The sequence below is a fragment of the Hemitrygon akajei genome, unplaced genomic scaffold (genome assembly GCF_048418815.1).
Source record: "Hemitrygon akajei unplaced genomic scaffold, sHemAka1.3 Scf000115, whole genome shotgun sequence".
In the NCBI taxonomy this organism is placed as follows: Eukaryota; Metazoa; Chordata; class Chondrichthyes; order Myliobatiformes; family Dasyatidae; genus Hemitrygon; species Hemitrygon akajei.
The window spans coordinates 1,822,347-1,847,555 of NW_027332001.1; the positions used below are offsets into that span (position 1 = coordinate 1,822,347).

Consider the following 25,209-nt stretch of genomic DNA (forward strand, 5'->3'; position numbering starts at 1 on the left):
ACCCTCTTATTAACATAAGGTGGAGTGGCGGAGCAGACTCACCTATTTCTGCTCCTTTGTCTTGTGATCTTGTAATATTGCCCTTTTGGTACGCATTTTCTATCTCCCATTGTAATTTGTGGACCACATACTTACTACTGTTTGGAGGTCTCTATACAATTCCCATCAGGGGGTTTGTTTTTACATTTACTATCCCTTCATTCTACCCGCAGATTCTACCAACAAACAAACAAAGCAGTAAGTGCAGAAAATGCCAAGAGAAACCAAAGACAATCGAAGACATTCCAGGCTCCTGCAGCAGTTTAACTCAATCTGATTACTTACAAAAGTACAATCAAGTGGCAAATATCATTTACCAAAATCTTTAAAATACAAACTCATGAATGCCCTCTATCACTTCTTAAAGGCTCCATAAATTCAAGCCTGATCCGGTTTTAGAGTCCAAATATTACAAATTATATGATTATCAATACAATGTTTCAGATAGGACAATCCATAATAACCATCCGGATATAATACTACAAGATAAACAAGCAGGAACAACAACCTTAATAGATAAAACCAATCCCAACACACACATGTTCCACAACCAGTGGAGCACCTCACCACAGTTATTGTTTCTCTCATCAGTCAGACAAACAAAAGATTTTCTCTGTCAATCAGCTTCCAAATGTTGCTACTCTGTCATTCGTTGCCACGCCCCGCTGCTGCTTCCCTTCTCATCATCATACGTTCATAATCCAGAGCCCCAAACTCTGCCCTGTGCAGACACCCCTCGGGTTTCTGACCCTGCTTCGTTGAACATCCAACAGATGGTTTTCCATTCTGCTTTCAGTCTTTAAAGGACAGGGGTGTTTTCAACAACTTTTAGAAGCAGGGAAAATGACACATAATGTGGAAATCAATCGTGAATAAGGAGGTTAACTACCAAAGTCATTCTTCTTCAGTCCAGAGATGAGAGGGGTGAAGAACATCTCAGACAGAACTGCAGTCAGCTCGTCTTCTTCAGTCAGCAGGGAATTCAAGGGAAGCCTCTTCACCCACAGAGTGGTGACTGGAACCCATCCGACAGGGAGAGAGAGAGTGGAACAACCGGGGAGGATTTAAAGGACTGTCCTGGAACAGAATCACTGGCAGGATCCAGCTAGCCTGAGTTGACTCCCTACTCTGCACTAGGCGTGTTATAAATTCACTAAGTACCAGAGACAGAGTTTAAAATATAACTAATTTATTTGTCTCAGATCCAGAATATTAAACTCCACTTGTCACAAGGTTAGATTACTGAGTGAATTCCTTCCCACATTCACAACGGATGAACGGCCTCTCCCCAGTGGAAACTCAATGATGCACATTTGGTGGAGATGGCTGAGAGAATCTCTCCCGAAAGTCTGAGCAGATGATCGGCCTCTACCCAGTGTGAACTCGCTGGTGTCTCAGTAGATTAGATGACCGCGCGAATCCCTTCCCACAGTCTGAGCAGGTGAACGGCCGTTCCCCACTGTGAACTCGCTGGTGTCTGTGTAGGTTAGATGACTGAGTGAATGTCTTCCCACAGACTGAGCAGCTGAATGGCCTTTCCCCGGAGTGAACTGACTGGTGTGTCTGTAGGTGAGATGCGAAAGTGAATCCTTTCCCGCAGACTGAGCAGGGGAACGGCCTCTCCCCAGTGTGAACTCGCTGGTGTCTTTGTAGGTCGAATGGCCGCGTGAATCCCTTCTCACAGACTGAGCAGGTGAACGGCCTCTCCCCAGTGTGAACTTGTTGGTGCTTCTGTAGGTCGTATGATCGATTGAATCCCTTCCCACAGTCGGAGCAGGAGAATCGCCTCTCCCCAGAGTGAACTACCCGGTGTCTCCTGAGGTAGGATGAATGAGTGAATCCCTTCCCACAGTCTGAGCAGGTGAAAGGCCTCTCCCCAGTGTGAACACTCTGATGAACCTTCAGATGAGATGATCGAGTGAATCGCTTCCCACAGTCTGAGCAGATGAAGGGCCGCTCCCCAGCGTGAACTGACTCGTGTGCTTTTAGGTTAGATAACTGAGTGAACCCCTTCCCACACAAAAAACAGATGTATGGTCTCTCCCCAGTGTGAAGTCTCCGATGTGCCTTCAGCTGAAAGGACCGAGTGTATCCCTTCCCACAGTCTGAGCAGGTGAACGGCTTCTCCCCAGTGTGAACTGACTGGTGTTTCAGTAGGTGAGATGATTTAGTGAATCCCTTCCCACAGTCTGAGCAGGTGAACGGCTTCTCCCCAGTGTGGACTGACTGGTGTTTCAGTAGGTGAGATGATTTAGTGAATCCTTTCCCACAGTCTGAGCAGGTGAATTGCCCCTCCGCAGTGTGAACTGACTGGTGTTTCAGAAGGTGAGATGACTGAGTCAATCCCTTCCCACAGTCTGAGCAGGTGAATGGCCCCTCTCCAGTGTGAACTCGCTGATGTGCCATTACTTCAGATGACCTTCCCCACAAATTCAGCAGGTGACCGGCCTCTCCTTAGTGTAAACCGACTGGTGTGTCCGTAATTGGGATGACCGAGTGAATCCCTTCCCACAGTCTGAGCAGATGAACGGCCGCTTCCCGGTGTAAAATGACAGGTATGCCAGTAGGTCAAATGACCGAGCGAGTCCCTTCCCAGTCGAAACAGGTAGGATCGGGAAATGAGCAGGAAGGATGATTTTACGAATACCCCGTTCCACTTTTTAAATATCTGGGCAGACGCAGCGAGACTGGCGTGTTGTGTTCGAGATTCCCGTAGACAAATTTCTTGTCGTGTTTAACCTGAAAAAAAAGCAAAATTAATCAGTGGGTGAAGGACAACATTTAAGATGAGATCACTTTGGTCGCCGAGGTGTGATCTGACATCACACTGTTACAGTGAAGGTCAACCCAAGTTGGAGAGAGAAATGACCTTCTAACTGGGCACAGTGCTGGGAAATGGAATGTCCATGAAATTCTCTGATGCTCCTCCTGCCTCTATAAGAATCTGTGCCGGTGAGTTATCAGGCGTAAGATTTTTACACAGAGAGTGGTCCGTGTGTGGAATGGGTTTCCGGCGACGGTGGTGGAGGCGGATACAATTGAGTATTTAAGAGGATCCTGAGCAGGTATATGGAGCTCAGAAAATTAGAGGACTATGGCTACCCCTGGGTAATTTCTCAGGTAATAACATGTTCGGCACAGCTTTGTGGGCCGAAGGGCCTGTATTGTGCTGTTGGATTTTTTTCCATGTTTCTGCTGTCTCCAATCTGTGACTTGGCTCAGTCTGACTCTCGAATTGGTATTATTCCCTGTTCCCACTGAGCTGCATTGGTGCCTGGCCCCAGAGCAACTGAAACAATCTCACACAAGTAACCTATGTTGACTTTCTTTCATGTACTGTCAATTTAAAGTGCCACATTTTTAAAGCCATGTAAATATATCCTGCTGAGATGAATAGTTGTTCCACACAGCTGTTCAAAGGATTTAGAATGAATATTAGTATTATTTCAGGTTCTTGTAACAGTCATAGAAAGCACAAGATGGAAACAGGCTCGTTGGCCATCTGCCCACTCCCATATCGCTACCATCCAGGTACCTGCACAAACCTCTAACATGCTGAAATCGATCTCGCATGCACAACTTGCGCTGGCTGCTCATTCCACACTCGCACGATGACGTGATGACGTTTCGCCTCATGTTGACCTTAATGTTTCACCTTTCACTCCTAACCCATGACGTTTGGTTGTGGTCCCACCCAATCTTAGTAGCAAAAGTCAGCTTGAATTTACACTATCTATGCCCTCATAATTTTAGTACACTTCCATCAAATCTCCCCTCAGTCTTCTGCGTTCCAAGGAATAAAGTCCAGTTCAAACTCTCCTTATAACCCAAGACCTCCTGACCTGGCAACATCCTTGTGAATTTTCTCGGAACTCTTTCAACTATTTTAAAATCTTTCCTGGGGATGGTGACCAAAGCTACACACAATACTCCAAATAAGGCCTCATCGTTGTCTTGTACAACGTCAACATCACATCCATCTCCTGTACTCAGTACTTCGGTTTATGAAGGCCTATGTGCCAAATTATTTCTTTTTGTCCCTATCCAACTGTGACACATCTTTCAGTGAATTATAGACCTATTGCCCCATCCCTTTCTTCAACAATACTCCTCAGTGCCCTATCAGTCACTGTGTAAGACCTATCCTGGTAGATCCTACCAAAGTGTAATACCTCGAAATTGGCTGCATTAAATTCCATTTTCCATTTCTCAAACCATTTCTCCACCTGGTCCGGTTCGCACTGCAAGCCATGATAGTCTTCTATCAGTCTGCTAAACCCGCAGTCTTGTTTTCATCCACAAATTAGCTGATACGGCGATCCATGTTATTACCCGGATTACTGATATAGATGACAAACAACAACAGATCCAGCACTGATCCCTGTGGCTCACCACTAGTCACATGCCCCCAGTCAGAGAGGCAACCATCTGCTACCAAACTCTGAAATCTGCCAGAGACAGTGTCTCATCCAATTTACTGTCTCATCTTGAATGCTGAGTGACTGAATCTTCTTGACCAACCTCCCATATGAGACTTTGTCAATTGCCTTGCTAAAGTTCATGTAGACCAGGGGTGTCAAACTCATTGAGCAAAATGCAGCTTCATGCGTGCCGGATCAGTCGGACGCGTGCGAACGCAGCTTTCGTTGCCTCCGTTTTTTCAGCCTGCTCTCATGTGTCTCAGTCTCTGCTACAACTACAAAGTGTTTCACTTTACAAATTCCGTTTCTTATGAAGAAGACTGCCGAGCAAGACTGCCGAATAAACACTAAAAACCCTGAAAACCTGGTACCTGAATAAACTCAGCATTAGCCATATCATACGCCATAGGCGCTTCGATTACTGGGGCCAGCTTTAATAGTAATTAGATATTACCTCGCGGGCCAAAGATAATTCCACCGCGGACCGGATTTGGCCCGCGGGCCTTGAGTTTGACATATATGATGTAGACAATATCCACTGCCTTGCCTTCACCCACTTTCCTGATAACTTCCTCGAGAGACTAGAGAGAAGATTGGTTAGACATGACCTACCATGCACAAAGCCATGCCATCTATCCACGTAGATCCAAATACGTATATATTCTGTTTCTGCGCAAATGTTCCAATAAGTTTCCCACTACTGATGTCAATTTCCTCGTTTATTTTTAGAACCTTTCTTGAACAGAGGAACAACATTCGCTGTCCTCCAATCCTCCAGTACCTCACCTGTCACTAAGTATGGTTTAGATATCTGTGCTTAGGCCTCGACAATTTCTGCACTTATCTTATGCAGGGTCCTGGGGAACAGCTTGTCAGGCCCTGGGGATTGATCCACGCTAATCTTCCTTCAGACAGAAAACACCTCCACCTCTGTAATCTGTACAGGGTCCCTGAAGTTGATGCTGCCTTGCCTCACTTCTATAGACTCTGTGTCCATCTCCTGAGTCAATACGGATGCAAAACTACTATTTAAAACCTCCCCCATCTATTTTGTCTCCCGTATTGATTACCATTCTGATCGTCCAGAGGGGGCATGTTTCTGTTCTGACCTTCTCCATGTTTCTGTGACAGAGCAGCTGGCCAAACCTGACTGGAAGGGGAATCTGGTAGGAGTGACGACAGAGCAGCAATGGCTGGAGTTTCTGGGAGCAACTTAGGAGGTGCGTGGTAGATACATCCCAAAGAAGTGGAAGCATTGGAAAGGCAGGAGGACACAACCATGGCTGAAATGAGAAGCCAAATCCAACAGAAAAGCCAAAGAAAGGGCAAACAAACGAGCAAAACCCATTGGGAAGCTTTTAGAAACCAACAGAAGACCACTAGAAAATGACAACTGAGCACACGGCGTGGAATGATGTAGTCATGTTGTCATGATGCCATGATGTAGTCATTAATGACTCTTGGCTGCACCCAACAGTCTGTGGCATTTAGAGGAACAAAATATCCGGGGCCTCAATATTTCTTGAAAACCAAGGTACCCTGAACCAGTTCCCTTTCAACTTTTATTTAGGCAAGCACATACAAACTAGACATCCTCAATATTTCACTTCTGAAGGCCTCCCACTTACCAAGTACTCCTTTGCCAAAAATCATTCTGTCCCAATCCACACTTGTCAAATCCTTAAAATTGAGCTTTCTGCAATTTGGAATCTCAAGAGAGGTCCAGGCCTCTGTCTTTCCGTATTTACTTGGAATCTCCTGGCATTATGATCACTGGACACAAAGTGTCCCCATACACTAATATATGTCTCTAGCCCTGGATCATTTCCTAACCTCTACGTCGAGAATTCTACGTATTGATTAAGGGAACTTTTGACGCCTCTACCCCATCTAGTCCTTTTACAGTATGGGAGTCCCAGTCAATATATGGAAAGTTAAATTCACTTACTAAATGAAAAATTGTTTCTTGGCATAGTCTGCGATCTCTCTATAAATAGGTTCCTCTAGATCCCTCAGACTGTTGGGTGAAACCAAATTCCAGTAATGGCTACAATATCATAATCCCATGCCCTGACGTCTGAACAACATCTGTCTTTTGTCAACAAAACAACCTCTCCCTCATTGTCACAAAACTAAGGAGCCGATTGTGGACTACAGGAGGAATGGAGTCAGTGGATCTGGGGTTGAGAGGGTGAACAGCTTTGTCAGTACTCCATCAGTACTGGAAAGGAAGGGGGAAGGGCCAGATGTTTGATTGATTTGGGAGAAGTGGGTTGTGGTCCTGTGGGACTTGGTTCTGTGTGTCAGCTGCTCCCTGTCCGCGCAAACTCCAATTTACCCAACAACTCACTCTCGTTTGGGTATGATCAAAGTCGCTTTCATATTTCACTCAACCCTTTGCCCTGCGGGGAAACAGATACAACTTATACCCTGATACAGAAGACACCACTTACCTCTAATGCTGTAACCGGATGGCGTTCGGTGCGGTCCCGGGTAACCTCACTCTGACTTCCCGGGTGGGCGGCAGTGGATCTGGACCAGGGTGCTTAACCTGCGCGGAGAGTTCAGTCTGAGATGAGGCAGAGACTGACACTTTTCGGCACCAATGGAGCTAAATAACTCGCACGTCTCCTGACGACGGTTGTCTGGCAAATGACGGGCACACAAGGTTCCCCAAATCGTCTCAGCGTGAGCCCCTCACCTTAATTATAAATTAAATTATTTAAATTCCAGCTTTGTGTGTTGATTATTTACCAGCAGGGGGAAATAATCAACGCACAAAACTGTAAATTAAATAATTAATCGATTTAATATTTGTTTCCAGTTCAACCCTATAATAAAATCATATCTCTCTTCGCATGCCGTCATTATACTAAATTGCACTGATTAAATTCTCAGAGCTTTTCGTGTCAACATACCAATACGTATAACTGGAACACACGGCCGCTAGAAGCTGCTGCTGCAGATAATGAGGTCACGGCAGATCTGATCTAAAATGTCATTACGCATTCTCCCCCCGTCCATCCCTGAAACACTTCAATCCCGCTGGTTATCAGCAATATCGGCCGAAAATTGAGTCAAAGACTTTGCTTCCACTGGCCATTGAGGAGAGGAGCTCAAAACTCTCCCAATCGGCACAGGAACAATCGATATATTCGTCTGAAATAAGACATTCTGAAAAAGAAGCAGATATTTGCTGGACTGATCTCGCACCCTTGCTTTGAAACAGGTGGCCATTGTTCTACAGCTGTTCTTAATCTTTACTTAACTTGTGGAAAATGTAAATTGTGCAAATAGGTAACAGTCGGAACACAAAAAGCACCACAGACAAAAGTGGCTTAAAATATCTCCTTGACCGCTGATCCAATGCACAGAGGACTGGCTAATTGGAAATAAAGGTCCGAAACAAATATCAGAAGCTGAATTATTTTCACCGCAATTACCCAAGAATATTCTGAGAGTGTGGATACCGTGTGTCGTTTCTGACAAATAACCCCGCCCACTGCCCCACACGGATCGCTCGTAACCATGGCAACACACACAGTACTGGAGGAACTCAGCAGGTCAGGCAGCATCTATGGATGGATGTCAATAGTCGACGTTACGGACCGAGTCCCTTCATTAGGACTGGAATGGAAAGAGCAAGCAGCCAAATGGTTGACTGATTGGGAAGGTGCGGCTTGTTCTGTGAGACTCGGAGCTTAGGGTCTGCGTGCAAGTATTTGCCTGCTCGTACACATTCCCCAGAAAAGGGAGCGGCCGCTCTGCAGAAACTAAATCCAACCGGTTGGACAAAACACTGCCCTTCAAATCTGAAGGAAGTTTAATATTTATTTAACCCTTTCTACTGCAGGAAGAGATAGTCCCAATGACGCGCTGCACAGAACATTACGTCTGGTCTCGATCCGACAACGTTACCAGTTACTTTGCTGCGAGTTTCCAGCATTTTGCGTTTAATCTCAGACTCGCTTCATCTGGAGATGTGCTAAAATAATTTTCAGGCTTTCTTCAAATAAATCAAACCGAGGCATTACCAAAAGAGACATTCCGTAATATAACTGGGATCTCGTCCTGTTATTCTAAGTAGTTGTGTTTTAATGAGGGAGCGAGAGACCGGTGATGAGTCACTACCCCTTGGGATTTCACGTGTCACTACCGGGGTGAAAGATGCCTTCAGTTCCCACTCATTAGAAACCACCCTGGAGAGTATTTCTGGTTGAAGGCAACGGCATCGTTTCTCTTAATCCATTTGGACAATGATTGTCTCGTTAACATGAACATGTCAGGACTCCCTTCTCCCACTAAATTCACTCCCGATCCGGACCCAATGCCGAGTCTCGCTGTAAACGCTGAATAGTTGTGCAGAATCATAGACAACACTTACCTCTGATGTTGTAACCGGACGGCGTTCAGTGTGGTCCCGGGAAATCACAGGTTGTCATCCCGGGTGACCGGGTGTGGTCCTGCACCGGTGTGCTCACCCTGTACGGGGAGTTGAGTCTGAGCTGCTGCTCCCGAGGCCACTCGGCTGTGATGTGTCCGTCGCTCATTACAGATGGACAGGGCCGGGTGAGCCGGGGTAGAGCGGGACTGCCGCAGTCCGGGTCACACGAACTCTCACCGGCTCAGGACGGGTCTGACAGCGGGAGGAGGCGGGAGTGGGATCAATGTAGCAACCCTAAAGAGGAGAACAAACAGGCTGCGTTAACCTTTCTGTCCGGATTTCCGTGTAGATCTCTCCTTTTTCTTTCATCACAACCAGTGGGGCGGAGTTTCTCTGTTTAACTCAGCGCGTCCCAGGCTGCGAATTTGATCCAGTCCGGGTTCCTGGAGGATCTGAGCCCCGCCCCGTGTGTAAATAGGACTGCCCGGCGTAGGTACAGTTTCAGCTCAAACGTCTCTCACCTGTCCAGGTACAGGAAGCCGCCTTTCTGTTGAAATTAATGCAAACACGTTCGACTACATATTCCAACTCAATTTGGAAAAAAAAAGGTCAATGATTTTCTCAGCACCTCTCGATTCAGAGGAGTTTATTAACATTTATAAACTCCATCATTGAGAGATTATTGTATTTCCATCTGGACAACTGTTGTCACAAGAAATCCCCTCGCCCACGGTTAACAACGGGTTTCGTTTCACAAGCAGTGATTGTTGATTCACATCCTGCCGGAAATACTTGTAGAATTTGTTTCACTTAAAATTCGGCTATTCCAAATGGCCAGATGTTTTACCAAGGGGGGGTGATGATGGGCTGATTGAAAATGAACTATCAGAGTGGGGTGGGGAGTAGTAGTGTGCCGATTAAAAACGGGACTCTCAGTTCCCTCTATCGCCTGACCTAAACCTTACTCTCCCCATCCCTCTACCCCATGTAACCTATCAAAATCCTCATGAATGTGTAGACCTCTATTAAATCTCTCCCAGATCTTCTGCGTGTCATGAGCAAAGTCGTAACCTTTTCAATCTTCACTTATAACTCGGATCTTCCAATCACAGTAACATACTTGTAAATTGTCTTTGTACTCTGTCAAACTTATTTACATTTTTCCTGTGGGTAGGTGACGTAAACTGCTCATAATACTCCAAATTAGACCTCATAACCTTCTTAACTCACGCAATCTCCTGTACTGAATACTTTAACTTATGAAGAACAATGTGCCAAAGATTTCCTTACTACCTTGTCGAGGTACGCCCCCACTTTCAATGAATTGTGGACCTGTATTCCCAGCCGCCGTTGTCCTACCGCAGTTCTTAGTGCCCTACCGTGCACTGTGTCAGACCAATCCTGGTTGATCATACCGAAAAGCAACAACTCGCTGGCCTGCATTAAATTCCATCTGCCGTTTTCAGCCCATTTTCCCACCTGATGCAGATCCCCCTGCAAGCTCTGATAGTCCTCCTCGCTGTCAACTGCATCCAAAACCTTGCTGTCATTCGCAAATTTGCCGATCCGGTTAATCAAATTATCATCCATATCACTGATATAGATGACAAAAACAACGGATATCAGCACCAATCCATGCGGTAGAAAATATCCAATGTCTTGCCTTTATCAATTTTCCTGGTAACATTCCTCGCACATTCTCCAAAAAAATCCATAGAATTGTCTAGAACACCCGAAATCCCTGATCAGACCTTTTTGTTCAAATGCTAGTTATTTTGGTCATTCCAGCGCCTTCTACTACTGATACGAGGCGCACTGGCCTATAACTTTCTAGTTTAAATTTGGAGCTTTTCTTTGAAAAAGTGAACAAAATTAACAAAACAGAGTACAAATCCTCTGATAGGACTCCTGTCGATGAACATAATTTGAACTTATCGGCTACGTCCCTACAATTTCCGTACAAGCCTCCTTCAGGATCCGAGGGGGTCAACCTGTCAGTCATTCGGGATTTATCTGCCTTAATTCGTCTAAGCGCCTCCTCATCCGTGACGCGTATAACGTCCATGGCCTCACTGCTACAGATTCCGTGTCCTCTTTACGAGTGAGCACAGGTGCAAACATCCACTTAGGAACTCCTCGATAGTTTCTTTTTGGCTCCACGCATACATCCTGTATTGTCCCGGTACTGAAGAAACCACAACCAAAGGAGTTGAATGGCTTCAGACCTGTTGCCTTGACGTCGCATGTGATGAAGACCATGGAGCGGCTGATAATACAGAATCTGAGGCCACAAACCAGGCACACCCGGGATCCTCTTCAGTTTGCGTATAAGGAGAAGGTGGGAGTGGAGGATGCTATCACGTATTTGCTGCACAAATCACTCTCTCACCTAGATGGGGTCAGTTGAGCTGTGAGGATTACATTCCTTGACTCTCTAGTGCCTTTAACACCATCCAGCAGAAGATCTTAAGGCACAAACTAACGGAGATGGGAGTAGACTCTCACATGGTGGATTGGATAGTGGACTACTTGACAGATAGACCTCAGTATGTGCGGTTGGGAGACTGTAGGTCTGACACGGTGGTCAGCAGCACAGGAGCGCCGCAGGGAACCGTACTCTCTCCGGTCCTGTTCACCCTGTACACATCAGACTTCCAATATAACTCAAATGCCTTGTGCAGGAAGGCACAGAGTCGACTGTACTTCCTTAGAAGGTTGGCGTCATTCAATGTCTGTGGTGAGATGCTGAAGATGTTCTATAGGTCAGTTGTGGAGAGCGCACTCTTCTTTGTGGTGGCGTGTTGGGGAGGAAGCATTAAGAAGAGGGACGCCTCACGTCTTAATAAGCTGGTAAGGAAGGCGGGCTCTGTCGTGGGCAAAGTACTGGAGAGTTTAACATCGGTAGCTGAGCGAAGGGCGCTGAGTAGGCTACGGTCAATTATGGAAAACCCTGAACATCCTCTACATAGCACCATCCAGAGACAGAGAAGCAGTTTCAGCGACAGGTTACTATCGATGCAATGCTCCTCAGACAGGATGAAGAGGTCAATACTCCCCAATGCCATTAGGCTTTACAATTCAACCGCCAGGACTTAAGAACTTTTTAAAGCTATTATTAATGCTTTTTGAGATGGTGATTTAGATGCATATCATATTTTTTTTTACTGAGTTAAGTATTGTATGTAATTAGTTTTGCTACAACAAGTGTATGGGACATTGGAAAAAAGTTGAATTTCCCATGGGGATGAATAAAGTATCTATCTATCTATCTATCTATTACCATTCCGATAATCCAGAGGATCAGCAGTGTCCTCTGCAAACCTTTTGACCTGTATAATCCATTAGGATTCTTCCTCATTTTCTCTGCAAAGCAACCTGATCCCACCTTTTAGCCTTCATATTTTCTTTCTCCATGTTATCTCGCTTTTCCTCGACTCCATAATCATCTCATTTTTTTTCGTGGAACATGGATGGGAGGGGATGGAGAGCAGATCAATGGGACTCGATAGATTAACAGTTCGACCTGGAGGCCGGGAACTGTGCACAGTGAATCTCCTGCTGTGGCATACAGAGAATGAGAAACATGCGTGGTAAAGTCTGGAATGGTGCACGATAAGATTCAGAGACCGGGCATGAATCGTTTGTGGGAAATTCCCCTGTAGAATCGCAGACCAGGAACCTTGCGTGCTGAACATCCCCGCTGTGGTGTCCCAAGACCAGGAAAACCAATCTCACACTGGATTTGTTCAGTGACTCGTGAAAAGCCATGACCAACATCCTTGCCATTGTGTATAAATAAATACTTGTTCCAATAATTCTGACCTCGCCACCTGTCAACCTCAACTGTTTCTCTCCATCACCGTTATGCTCACCCTCCTGCCCCTCTGTACCCCACACGTTCCCTCCTTCTGCCTCCAACCTGTCTCGCTCACTGTCGTCATTGATGCCATCTCACTCACCCGTTGGTCTTCGCTGTCCGACTTCGTCACCCTGTTTTTTCGCAGAGTCCACCACCCCTCCCTCCCTGCAGACCATCTCACGCATCCTCAACCACATCCCTCCTTGCTCGCTACCCCGATCACACATCGATTTCTCCTCGACGCACACCTCTCCTTCCGCATCCCACTCCCTCGCCCCCGTTATTTCCCCTCCCCCTTTCAATCTCCCTAATCCTGTCTCATACGCCATCAGTTTCTCCCTCACTACTACTCATATTCCTCACTCTCCATACCCCTTACTCCTCCCTGGTCTCCTACCCTTCTCTCACCCTCGTTCTCCTTTCTCCTCATGCTCTTTCCTCTCGCCTATACCACTCTTCCCCTACGCCTCTCATGACCCTCTGTCCCATTCCTCTGGCACCCTTTCCCGCTGCCCCTACATCTCCCTCATATCTGCTATGGCCCCTGCACTTTCCGCACTTGCCCCCCTCGGGGTCTGAGGGATCAACTTGTCAGACTCTGGGGATTTATCCACTCTAATTTGCTTCAATGAGCAAGCACGTCCTCTCTGTAATCTGTATCACGTCCATGACCTACTTCTGCTGTGTCTCACTTTTATAGATTCTGTCCATTTCCTGGGTAAACACAGATATAAAAACTCCATTTCAGATCGACCGCATTGTTTTTCTTTTGTCTCCGCGTCTAAATTACCATTGTAAAAATCCAGAGGTCAATTTTGTCTTTGCAATCCCTTTGTTGTTAAAATATCTGTATTATCCCATCGGATTTCCATCACTTTGTCTGCTCGGGCAACCTCATGCCTTCTTATAGAGATGCTGATTTATTTCTTAAGCGTTCACTGTTATTCCTATATTCCATTTATTCCAACCAGCCTCTGCAGCACACACACCTCAATTTTTCTTTTTACCAGGGCTCAATATCTCTTGAAAATCAAGATGCCCAAAAAGTGTTACTTTTTCTTTTTATTCTGACAGACCCAGAAAAGCTTAAACTCTCAAAATTTTACCTTTGATGTTCTCCCACTGGCATAGTATATTTTCTTTCCAGAAAAGAACCTGTTCCAATTGACACTTGTCGATTAAGCTGAGTATTAAGGTGGATCGGACCCAAGGGTTAATTAACCCCGGGTTATTGAAGGAGACGAGAGATGAGATTACCGGCCCCTTGACCAGTATCCTTGTCGTCTTTTGCCACAGGCAAGACCCCGAAGGACTGGCCAGTGGCCGATCTTGCTGTTCAGTTTGTGAAGGGGACAAGGGAAAGTCCAGGGTGAATCGGCTGCCTGAATTCGGAACTGTATTGCGTATAGAAGACAGGTGGTAGTGGTTGAAGTGACATTCGAGCGGGAGGTCTGTAATGAGGAGAGTCTGCAGCGATCGGCGCTGGGGCCTCTGTTGTTTGTAAATGACCTGGTTTGGTGGTAGAGGCAGATATATTAGACACCTTTAGGAGAAGATTGGGTAGGCACATAGATGTAAGGAAGTTTGGGAGATATGGACATGACGTACGTCGAAGGATGTAGTGATTTGCATTTTAGCTTGTTCGGCACAACATTTTGGTCGCATGTCCTGCTGCTGTGCTGTATTTTTCTGTGTTGTATGTGGACAGGTTCTCCAGTCTGGCCTGACAGAGTAATCATGACATTTGGCCTGAATACTGACGCCACCAGCCCCTTTAATTCCCCCCCCCCAAACTTTGTTGTGTCTGAAACAACAGAACTGCGGAATATTGAGCTGCCAGTCCTATCACATTCCCTGCTCTCTACCTGTTACTCACCGTCTCACCATCCTTCATAATCCAGTTTTTTTACACTCATCTCTTCTAACTCCAGATCTCGCCCCCCTCTAGTTACCCCGCTCTTTGTTCCTTCCACTCTCCCTCCTTTCCTCTGCTCTCCTCACACACACACACTCTCTCCCCTCTTTCCATCTCTTTCTCTCTCGCTTCTTCTCATTCTCTCAACCTACCCACTGATGGAAGCACATCTTCAGCTTCCCCCTCACGAAATTCCACACACACACCCTGCCCTTCCCCTCCCCCTTGATACAGTTATTTAAATTGTGTCATGTCGCGGGTTGATTTATTTAAAAAGATCGTGAAAACATCAACCCGTCCTGCGGAATCCCTGTTCTTCATCCCTCTCCTGTGTGAATGATCCCACCAACTCCTTTGGATTATTCCCCACCCATACTCCACCTTCTATAGGACTTCCTTGCATCCATCCCCCTAGTACCCTCTGACCCTCTCATGTCAGAAATATTTCCCTCCGTCGGCGAGTCAGTTTACCGAGCACACTGGAGCTGGGGTGTGAGGGGCATTGACAGACTGACACTTCCGGAAGGTTTGATGCTTCGTGAATTTTACTTTATTTTATTGTAAAGATAAGGAAGAGGAACAGGACCTACGGACCCAACAATTTCTTGCTACCCAATTACACCGATATGACCAATTAACCTCCGGAACCGTACACCTATGGGAAGTGGGAGGAAACTGGAGCACCCGGAGAAAACACACACAGTGACGGGCAGAATGGACAAACAGACAGTCTCGGGAATGGAACCCGGTCGTTGGTGCTTTGATAGCAGAATGTTTACTGCTACACTACACTGCAGACCTAAATTACCCATGGCAGAGAAACTCCTCCGGACCCAGGGTTTGAGTCACTTTGTTTCTCTTTTTATTCTGTTTGTTTAGACTTGGCTGGAATGTCGAGATTGATTCAGTGTGGAACCCGAGTCTGCGGCTCTCAGGAAGCCGGAGTGTAGAATACAGAAACTGTGGTAAGTACCAGACTGTGGGAGATTGTGTTTACATTCACTGCGTGTCTGACACTGAACATTAATGTGATCAGTAACTGTGTTACTGATAAACACTGGGGATTTGTACCGCTTTTGAGCAGCGGCCAATCTGAATCCGCAGTGTCCCCTGAATCGCCCAATCAGGTTCGCCGACTGAGTACGTAAAGCATCGGCGCGCGGCAGCGAAGCTGGGAAATGTACAGAAGAGTCGGTTTGCCCCTGAATTTGGGGGGCCGGGGGAATAAATCCCCAGCAAAGAATAATTCCTTGGTGGCTGATTCACAACTGTCCACGGGTTGATTACACAAAGTAAATATCAGAAGTTGTATTATTCACTCCTAAATTCCCCAAGTATGTTCTTGGATCCGTTTTGAAGTCGTTGAAACTGCCCCGCCCACAACACCAAACGCTCCCTCTCGCCAGTCTGGGAAGAGGCCGGGTTACTGATTGATTCGGAAGGTTCGGGTTGTTGTTCTGAGAGACTCGGGGCTCAGGTCTGTGTGACAGCAGCGGCCTGTCCGCCCACATTCCTCAGGACAGGGAGCGGCCTTTCTGCTGAAATCAAATCCTACCGGTTCGACGATTCACTCTCACTCAGGTGTGAACAACGCCACTTTAATATTGTATTTAACCATTTATGCTGCAGGGAAGAGTGATGGGATCTTTAACGTGATTCAAAGAAAACTACCTGGGGTCTTCAAATCGCAACTTTACCAGTCACTCTACCCCGTTCGCAGCGAGTTTCCTGCATTTTATTTTTACTCCAGACTCGATTCATCTGCATTATTTTAAAAAAATATTAAATAAAACAAATTTTAGAAAAATTGAATTGTGAGGAAAGATCGAATAGGTTCGAACGTTCTTCCTTTGAACGAAGAGGATCGAGAGGAGATATAACAGAGGTAGAGAAAATCATGAGGGGGATTGAGAGGGCAAACGCAATCAGTCGTTCTCCACTGAGGTTGGGTGCAGCTACAACCAGAGGTCATGGGTGAAGGGTTGAAAATGAAAAGTTTCAGGGGATCATGAGGGGAAACATCTTCACTCAGAAGATCCTGAGAGTGCGGAACGTACTGCTGGCTAAACATGTTACAAGCGAGTTCGATTTCACCCATTAACAGGCAGTTTGGATGAGAGGGGTGTGAAGGGCTTTGGCCCCAGTACAGCTCCAAGGGATTAGGCAGTTTAAATGGCTCAGCCGAATGGCCTGTTTTTGTGTTGTACGTTTCGATGTCACCTTGATCTCTGATTCATAACAGAGACAACGGGTTAATTAAACAAAGATCAGAAATAATTATCAGAATTTTAATTTTCCACAGCTTAATTCCCCAAGAATATTCTAACAAGGAGGATATGTTCTGAGGACTTTTCAAGCTGCTCTTCTCTCTGTCCCAGGCGCTGATCTGTACTAACTATGGTAACACACAGAATGCACATTCCTCGGTACTGGGAACGGCCTTTCTGCTGAAATCAAATCCGACCGGATTGACAATTCACTGTCATTCAGGTGTGAAATCATTCACTTTTATAATGTATTTAACCATTTCTGCTGCAGGGAAGACCTATAGAATCATTAAAGTGTCTTTAATAAATTTACCTGGGGTCTCGAATCCGCAACGTTACCCGTTACAGTGCTGCGAGTGTTTGCAGCGAGTTTCCAGCATTTTATGTTCCCCTCGGACTCGCATCATCTGCAATTATTCTACAAGTATTTTCAGGATTCCTTCCAATAATCAGGCCGTGGCGTTCCTAACCGCAACATTAACTTGGCTTTGTTCCCAGTTACCGCTGCCAGTAACTTTTGAATGCTTCCTGTAACCGCGAGGGTGAGGGGGAGGGAGGGCCTGATGGAAAGGAGGAGAGTGTGGGTTGAAGGGGTGAGCAGGCGGAGGAGGGGCAGGATGAGTGTGTGGAAGTTGGAGAGGGGGAAGATGAAGTTGCGTCAGGAGCAGGAAGAGTGGGAGAGAGTTAAAGAGATGGGAGACATGGAGTGGGCGAGAGAGAAGGGGACGACAAAGAAAGAGGGGACAGTGGAACAGCTGGAGGAAAAGGGGAGAGAAAGGAAGGGACAGATAGAGGGCGGAGAGAGAGGGAGAGTTTGAGAGAAAGGGTGTGAGGCATCGGGAGAGGGTAAGTGAGAGGGGTAGCAAGCGCGGCTGGGAGAGAAGAGAAACAGTTTGAGAGAGGGTGAGTTACGGGTAAGGAGGGAGGAATAGGATAGGAGAGAGAAAGGTGGGGAAAAGGGGAGAAGGGGAGAATGGTGAGGGTTCAGCAGAATGGGAGAGACGATGATGGAGAGGGGTGCGAGGAGGGTTGATTGAGAAGGAGGAAGGGGTGTGCACGAGGAGGCGAGTGGGAGGGGTGAGAGAGAAGTGCAGTGAGCAAGAAGGGTGAGTGACCGGGAAACATAGGAGAGAGGAATGAGCGAGGTGGGCGGCAAGGAGAGAGAGGTGTGCCACCAGATTCAAAGGAAATATGGAAAAGGGGTATCTGCATGTGTTGAGATTAAAATTTGGAAAGGGCAATTTTGATAGTATCACCGCAATAAAGGAAATATGGAAAAGGGGTAACTGTATGGGCTGAGATTAAAATTTGGAAAGGGCAATTTTGATAGTATCACCGCAATAAAGGAAATATGGAAAAGGGGTAACTGCATGGGCTGAGATTAAAATTTGGAAAGGGCAATTTTGATAGTATCACCGCGGAAAAGGAAATATGGAAAAGGCAGTCTATTGTCTGGAAAAGGCGTTCTAATAAGTGGGAGTCCTTCAGAGGTGGAATTCTGAGAGTATAAATTCTGTACCCGTCAGAATAAAAGGCAAGGATAACTGCTTTAGGGAACCTTGTCTTTTTTTTTAGAGATGTTGAGGCTCTGGTTACGAGATAAAAGGAGTCCCACTGTAGGTATGGGCAGGTCGGTAATTACTGATTATCCGAAACGCAAGGCAGCACTCAGAAAGAAATCAAGTGTGCTAAATGAATGCTTTGGCTGAAGCCCAGTACCAACGCATTATACAGATTAGAATAAAAGGATTGCAAGGGATAATATTGGTCCCCTGGAAGATCAGAACAGATCAGAACTGTAGGTCTGACACGGTGGTCAGCAGCACAGGAGCACCGCAGGGGACCGTGCTCTCTCCGGTCCTGTTCACCCTGTACACATCAGACTTCCAATATAACTCGGAGTCCTGCCATGTGCAGAAGTTCGCTGATAACACAGCCATAGTGGGGTGTGTCAGGAATGGACAGGAGGAAGAGTATAGGAAACTGATACAGGACTTTGTGATATGGTGCAACTCAAACTACCTGCGTCTCAATATCACCAAGACCAAGGAGATGGTGGTGGACTTTAGGAGATCTAGGCCTCATATGGAGCCAGTGATCATTAATGGAGAATGTGTGGAGCAAGTTAAGACCTACAAGTATCTGGGAGTACAGTTAGACGAGAAGCTAGACTGGACTGCCAACACAGATGCCTTGTGCAGGAAGGCACAGAAGTCGACTGTACTTCCTTAGAAGGTTGGCGTCATTCAATGTCTGTAGTGAGTTGCTGAAGATGTTCGATAGGTCAGTTGTGGAGAGCGCCCTCTTCTTTGTGGTGGCGTGTTGGGGAGGCAGCATTAAGAAGAGGGACGCCTCACGTCTTAATAAGCTGGTAAGGAAGGCGGGCTCTGTCGTGGGCAAAGTACTGGAGAGTATAACTTCGGTAGCAGAGCGTAGTGCGCTGAGTAGTCTACGGTCAATTATGGAAAACCCTGAACATCCTCTACATAGCACCATCCAGAGACAGAGAAGCAGTTTCAGCGACAGGTTGCTATCGATGCAATGCTCCTCAGACAGGATGAAGAGATCAATACTCCCCAATGCCATTCGGCTTTACAATTCAACCGCCAGGAGTAAGATATGTTAAAGTGCCGGGGTTAGGACTCAATGTATTTAAGTAAACTACTTAAGAACTTTTTAAAAGCTATTATTAATGCATTTTGAGAGAGTGATTTAGATGCATATCATATTTTTACTGAGTTAAGTATTGGTTGTAATTAGTTTTGCTACAATAAGTGTATGGGACATTGGAAAAAAATTTGAATTTCCCCATGGGGATGAATAAAGTATCTATCTATCTATCTATCTATCTATCTATCTATCTATCTATCTATCTATCTATCTATCTATCTATCTATCTCTCTATCTATCTAAACCATACATGGAGCCAAAGGAGATTGGGGAGGTGACGAGATGGGGAGATGACGAGATGGAGGAGATGGATTTTCTGCATCTGAATTTTCTCGGGAGATGGATACAGAGTCTGTATAAGTACTGAGGTCCTGGATCCTCTGTGGACCAGAGAGGAGTTGTTTACTGTCTTCAAGCAAATTGGGGAGGATAAATCCCCCGGGACTGAGAAGGTCCTTCCTCAGACTGCGGGAGGCAAGTACAGAAATTGGAGGGCGGCTGGAACAGATATTTAATCATCCTGAACAACGGGTGAGGTAGTTCAGGGTTGGAAAATAGCCAATGTTGTTCCTCTGTTTGAGAAAGAGTCTAAAACTCTGTGAGAATGTTATAGGTAGGTGACTCTGATATGAGTAGTGGGAAAGATATTGGGAGCTATTCTAAGAGATAGGATATATGAATTATTTGATAGACATTGAACTGTTTATGGATAGTCAGCATGGCACTTACGTGGTTAGTCTTGTCTCAGAAATCTTACAGATATTTTTGAGGGTGTTACCACGAAAGTTGATGAAGACAAGGCTGTGAATATCGTCATGGATATTTTTTTCTGGATTCTTTCCAAGGATCTTTCAACTAAACCGTTCCATGATGTTCCTAACTGTGAAATTCCTTAACATAAAGAACATCATCTAGGTACTGGAACTTGCAATTTCCACAAACATTTTAAATGTTGTTAATGTAAGGGTGAGGGTGGGGCGCTGGACGAGAGTGAGCAATGAACAGGCTGACGAGCAAGCTGAGGTTGAAGGTGAGTATGAGTAGAGGAAAAGGGGGAGAGGGAGAAGATGGGAGAAAGGGGGTTAGCAAGTTTGTGGGAGAGAGGGAGAAAGCTGGAAACGGAGCAAGAGTGACAAAAATGAGATGGAAGAGATGGTTAACAGGAAAGTGAGAGGGGTAGAATGGGAAGAGAAATGAGAGCGAGGGTTAGAGTGGGAAGGGTGTAAGGGGATGTGAATGGGTGAGGGAGAGTGTGGGATAAGAGTATAGAGACGGAGTGAAAGGGTGTGTGAGGTACAGTGGTACAGAGATGTGGCGAGGATTGTCGGATGAGAGATGAGTGCAAAGAAGGAGGTGTGCGCAAGAGGTGGCGAGGCAGGGTGAGCGGGAGATCGGCGAGCAAGTAGGTCAGAGTGACGATATGCGAGGTGAGAGTGACGAGTGAGATGGGCGTTAGTGAGAGGGGTGAGGGAGACGGGTTTGAGGCAGAGATATTGAAGTTGTGAGGAGCAGAGAGTGTGGCGAGCATGAATGGTTGGTGAGAAAGGAGGGGTAATGGTGATGCTTCGTGGGGAGAGAGGGGCCATTTGAGAGGGTGAGGGGCAGGGATGAAGAAGTGAGCAGGTTGAAGGAGAGCGCTGGTGAGGAGAGGTGGATGAGTGAAAAAGATTCTGTGTCTGCTCAGAATTATTAGACTAGCTATTTATTCATCCACAGTGACAAGGCTACTCACCTTAATGAAAAATAAAAACACGGTGAGATTAATCCCACAACTCATGTTTCCCGGTCCCTGTATCATACACGGGAACTTTTACCACACCCGATCCATAGTTTCCGTATCCCGTTGCGCACTATTCCCAGTATAACCGCGCAAGATTCCCAATCACCATATCGTTCACCAGGAATTTCACTGTGCATGGTTTCCGGTCCCAGTGTCGAATTGTTAATCTGCCGAGTCTCATTGACGTTCCCTCCATCCCCTCCCATCCATGTTCTTATCCAAGTTCCTCAAACAGATATTGTTAAGACCTCAGACAAAGTCAGGAAGCACAATGGTTAATCATGCTGTGACTGATGTTCTAAGTTGCAGGTATTTTAATGCAGAAAATACTGAACGAAAGGCAGGTGAGCTCAGGGCATGGATCAACACATGGAATGATAATGTTGAAACCATTACAGATGCCAGAACTGGCTTCTCAATATTCCAGGCTTCCATAGTTTTAGACGTGACAGAATGGGAGGGGTTAAAAGTGCAGGAGTGACGTTGCTAGACAGAGAATATGTCACGGCAGTGCTCAGGGAAGACAGACTGGAGAATTTGTCTAGTGAAGATTTATAGTTCAGAATGTGAACAAAAAAGGGGTATGAACACATACCCTTATAGGCCACCAAACTGTCCGCGGGATTTGGAGGAACAAATCTGCAGGAAGATCGCAGACATATAGCAAATATAACTTGCTATAGGACGTGACTTTAACACTCCACATATGGACTGGGACTTCCATACTGTCAAGTGTATTCAGAAAAGCTTCTGTTATATGACAATCTGTCGAGTCCCTTTGACCTGACATTCATATCAGTCCCATCCACTGAAGTCCCAACGAGAGAGTGTGTGGTACTTGATCTCGTACTGGGGAATGGGACAGGGCACTCCATCGTGCCAGGATGAGGGATGCCTCAGATCAAGTTCATTGCATTTTCAAGGGCGAGAGTTAGCAGCCAGAAGTCCTGGCGCATATTTGCACCAATTACATAGATAGACAACGTGAGGAGGTCCTAAAGAGAAATATTTGGGAGCTCGGTAGAAAGCTGAGAAACAGGACCTCAAGGTTAATAACCTTTGGACTGCTAACTGCCACCTGCCACTGTGGGTAAGAATAGGATGATTTGGCTGGTGAATATGTGACTGATGCTGGGAACAGGTGTTCAGATTTATGGATCATTTGGATATCTTCTAGGGAAGGTACAAACTTTACAGAAGTGATATGTTGCACCTGAACTAAACGGGGGAGTTTCCAATACCCTTGCAGGCAGGCTTACTGGAGTTGTTCGAGAAGGTTTAAAATAATTACGACAATGGGAACTGGGGTGAAAGTGCTGAGGATGAGGTAGGGTGGGTTTATAAAAGCAACATGTAGAGACATTACAAGCAAAGAGAAACTGATCATCGGGAAAAATTTCAGATAACAGAATGAGTTGCAAAATATAAATTTGACAAAATCGAAAAGGACTGAAGATGTTATATGTGAATGCATGCACAATACAGAATAAGGTAGATGAATTTGTAGCACAGTTAGAGATTGGCAAGTATGATGTTGCAAACATCACTGATACATGGCCAAAAGAAGATTGCAGCTGGAGGCTTAACGTCAAAGGATACACATTGTGTCAAAAGGACAGACAGATAGGCAGAGGTGCTGGTGTGGTTCTGTTGGCAAAAAAAAAACTAATCAAATCATTTGAAAGAAGGACATTGGATCCAAAATTGTTGAATCGTTGTGGGTAGAACAAAGGAACCACAAGGGTAAAATGCCTCTGATGGGAGTTGTATACAGACCCCTGAAAGGGTAGCAAGAATATGGTCTACAAGTTATAATGGGAGATAGAAAATGCATGCCGAAAGGGAAATGTTACAATAGTCATGCGGTGTTTCAATATACAGATAGATTGGAAAAATTAGGTTGGTGTTGGATCCCAAGAGAAGGGATTTCTAGGAAGCTTACAAGATGGATTTATAAAAACGCTTAAGATTGAGCTCACTACGGGACCAGCTATTCTGGGATTGGTGTTTTGCAAAGAACCGTAATTGATAAAAAGAACCCCCAGGGGCAACTGATCATAATATCAAATTCACCCAAAAAGTTAGAGAGGAGAAGCTAAAATCCGATGTATCAATGTAACGGTGGAGTACGGGGAATTGCAGAGGCATGAGTGAGGAATTGATTGGGAAAAACACTGGCAGGGATGACGGCAGAAGAGCAATGGCTGTATTTTCTGGAAGGAATTCGGAAGGCACATCACAAAGAGGAAAATGTGTTCTAAAGACAAGATGGCTAACGAGAAGTCGAAACCAACCAAAAAAAAGCCAAAGAGATGAATTATAATAGATCAAATATTAGTGGGAAGTTGAAAGATGGGGAATCTTTTAAAAACTAACAAAAAGCAAGTAATAAAGTAGTTAAAAGGAAAAGTTGGAATACTAATGTGTGCTAGCCTATAACATTGCAGTGGATACCAAAAGTTTCTTCACAAACATGAAGTGTAAAACAGAGGGGAGACTGGGTATCGAACCGCTGGAAAACTATGCTGGAGAGGTAGTAATGGGAGACAAGGTAACGCAGAGAACTGAATAAGTATTTTGCACCAGTCTTCACTGGGGGCAAGGAATGTGTGACATTACCATTGATAGGGAGAACGTCGCTGGGAAACTGAAAGGACGGAAGGTAGATAAATCACGTGCACCAGATGGTGTACTCACCAGGGTTCTGAAAGAGTTCCCTGAAGCAATTGTGGAAGCATTAGTAATGAAATTTCAACAATCAGTACGTTTTCGAATGATTCCAGAAGACTGGAAAATTGCAAATGTCACTCCACCCTTCAAGCAGGTAGAGAGCCTGAATAATGGGAATTGCAGGCCATTTAGTCTGACTTCAGTGACTGCGCAGATGTTGGAATCGATTATCAAGAAAGTGGATTTGTGGTACTTGAAGGCACATTGTCAGTCCAGTTTCCTCATAAAAAAATTGCCTAAAAGATCTGCTGAAATTTTTTGCAGAGAGAACACGCAGGACATATAAAGGAGCAACGGTTGATGTTGTGTAATTGGATATTCACGAGGCCTTTGACAAGGTACCGCACATGAGGCTGCTTAACATGTTAACCCCACAGGACCATAAGACATGTGAACAAAATTAGGCCTCTCTGCATCTCTGATGTTTTCCCCATTTAGAAAATAGTCTGCACCATTGTTCCTTTTTCCTCAAATGCATTATCATACATTTCCCAACACTTTATTTCATCTGACACTTTTTGTCCATTTTTCCAATGTAAGAGCGTAAGATATAGAAGCAGAAGTGAGCCATTAGGCCTATTGTGTCTGCTCCGCCATTCAATCATGGGCTAATCCAATTCTTCCAGTCATCTCCATTCCACTGCCTTCACCCATATCCTTTGATCCACTGGCCAATCAAGAACCTACCTATCTCTTCCTTACATAAACCAGATGGCTTGGCCTCCACAGCCGCTCCTGCTGCCGTCTAAGTTCTGCTGCAATCGTATTACTTCCTCAGCACTGCCTACCCCTCCACTTATCTTTGTATCATCCACAAACTTTGCCATAAAGCCACCAATTTCATTACCTAAATCATTGACAGGCAATGTGAAAAGCAGCGGTCCCAACACTGACCCCTCAGGAACACCACTAGTCACGTGCAGCCAACCAGAAAAGGCCCCATTTTTCCACTGGCTGCCTCCTGTCTGGCAAAGTTTCCACTATCCATGCCAATATCTTTCCTGTAAAACCATAGGATTTTATCTTATTAAGCAACCTCATGTGTAGCTCCTTATTAAACGCCTTCTGAAAATCCAAGCAAATGATATTCACTTCCTCTCTTTCTGTCCACACTGCTTGTTACCTCTTTGTCAAGGCAAAGTTT

The 25,209-nt window shown here is 45.5% G+C and overlaps 2 protein-coding genes across 2 annotated transcripts in view; both read right to left on the reverse strand.

Moving 5' to 3' along the window:
• LOC140723493 (NACHT, LRR and PYD domains-containing protein 3-like) overlaps window positions 1-25,209 on the reverse strand; it is a 404,351-nt gene that overhangs the window by 76,432 nt on the left and 302,710 nt on the right. The window lies entirely within an intron of this gene.
• Window positions 203-2,445, reverse strand: LOC140723478 (uncharacterized). The gene is made up of 2 exons (XM_073038050.1): window positions 1,595-2,445; window positions 203-215 (listed from the first exon to the last, which is right to left on the reverse strand). Exons 1-2 carry the CDS (start codon window positions 2,443-2,445, stop codon window positions 203-205), a joined length of 864 nt encoding a protein of 287 aa, XP_072894151.1.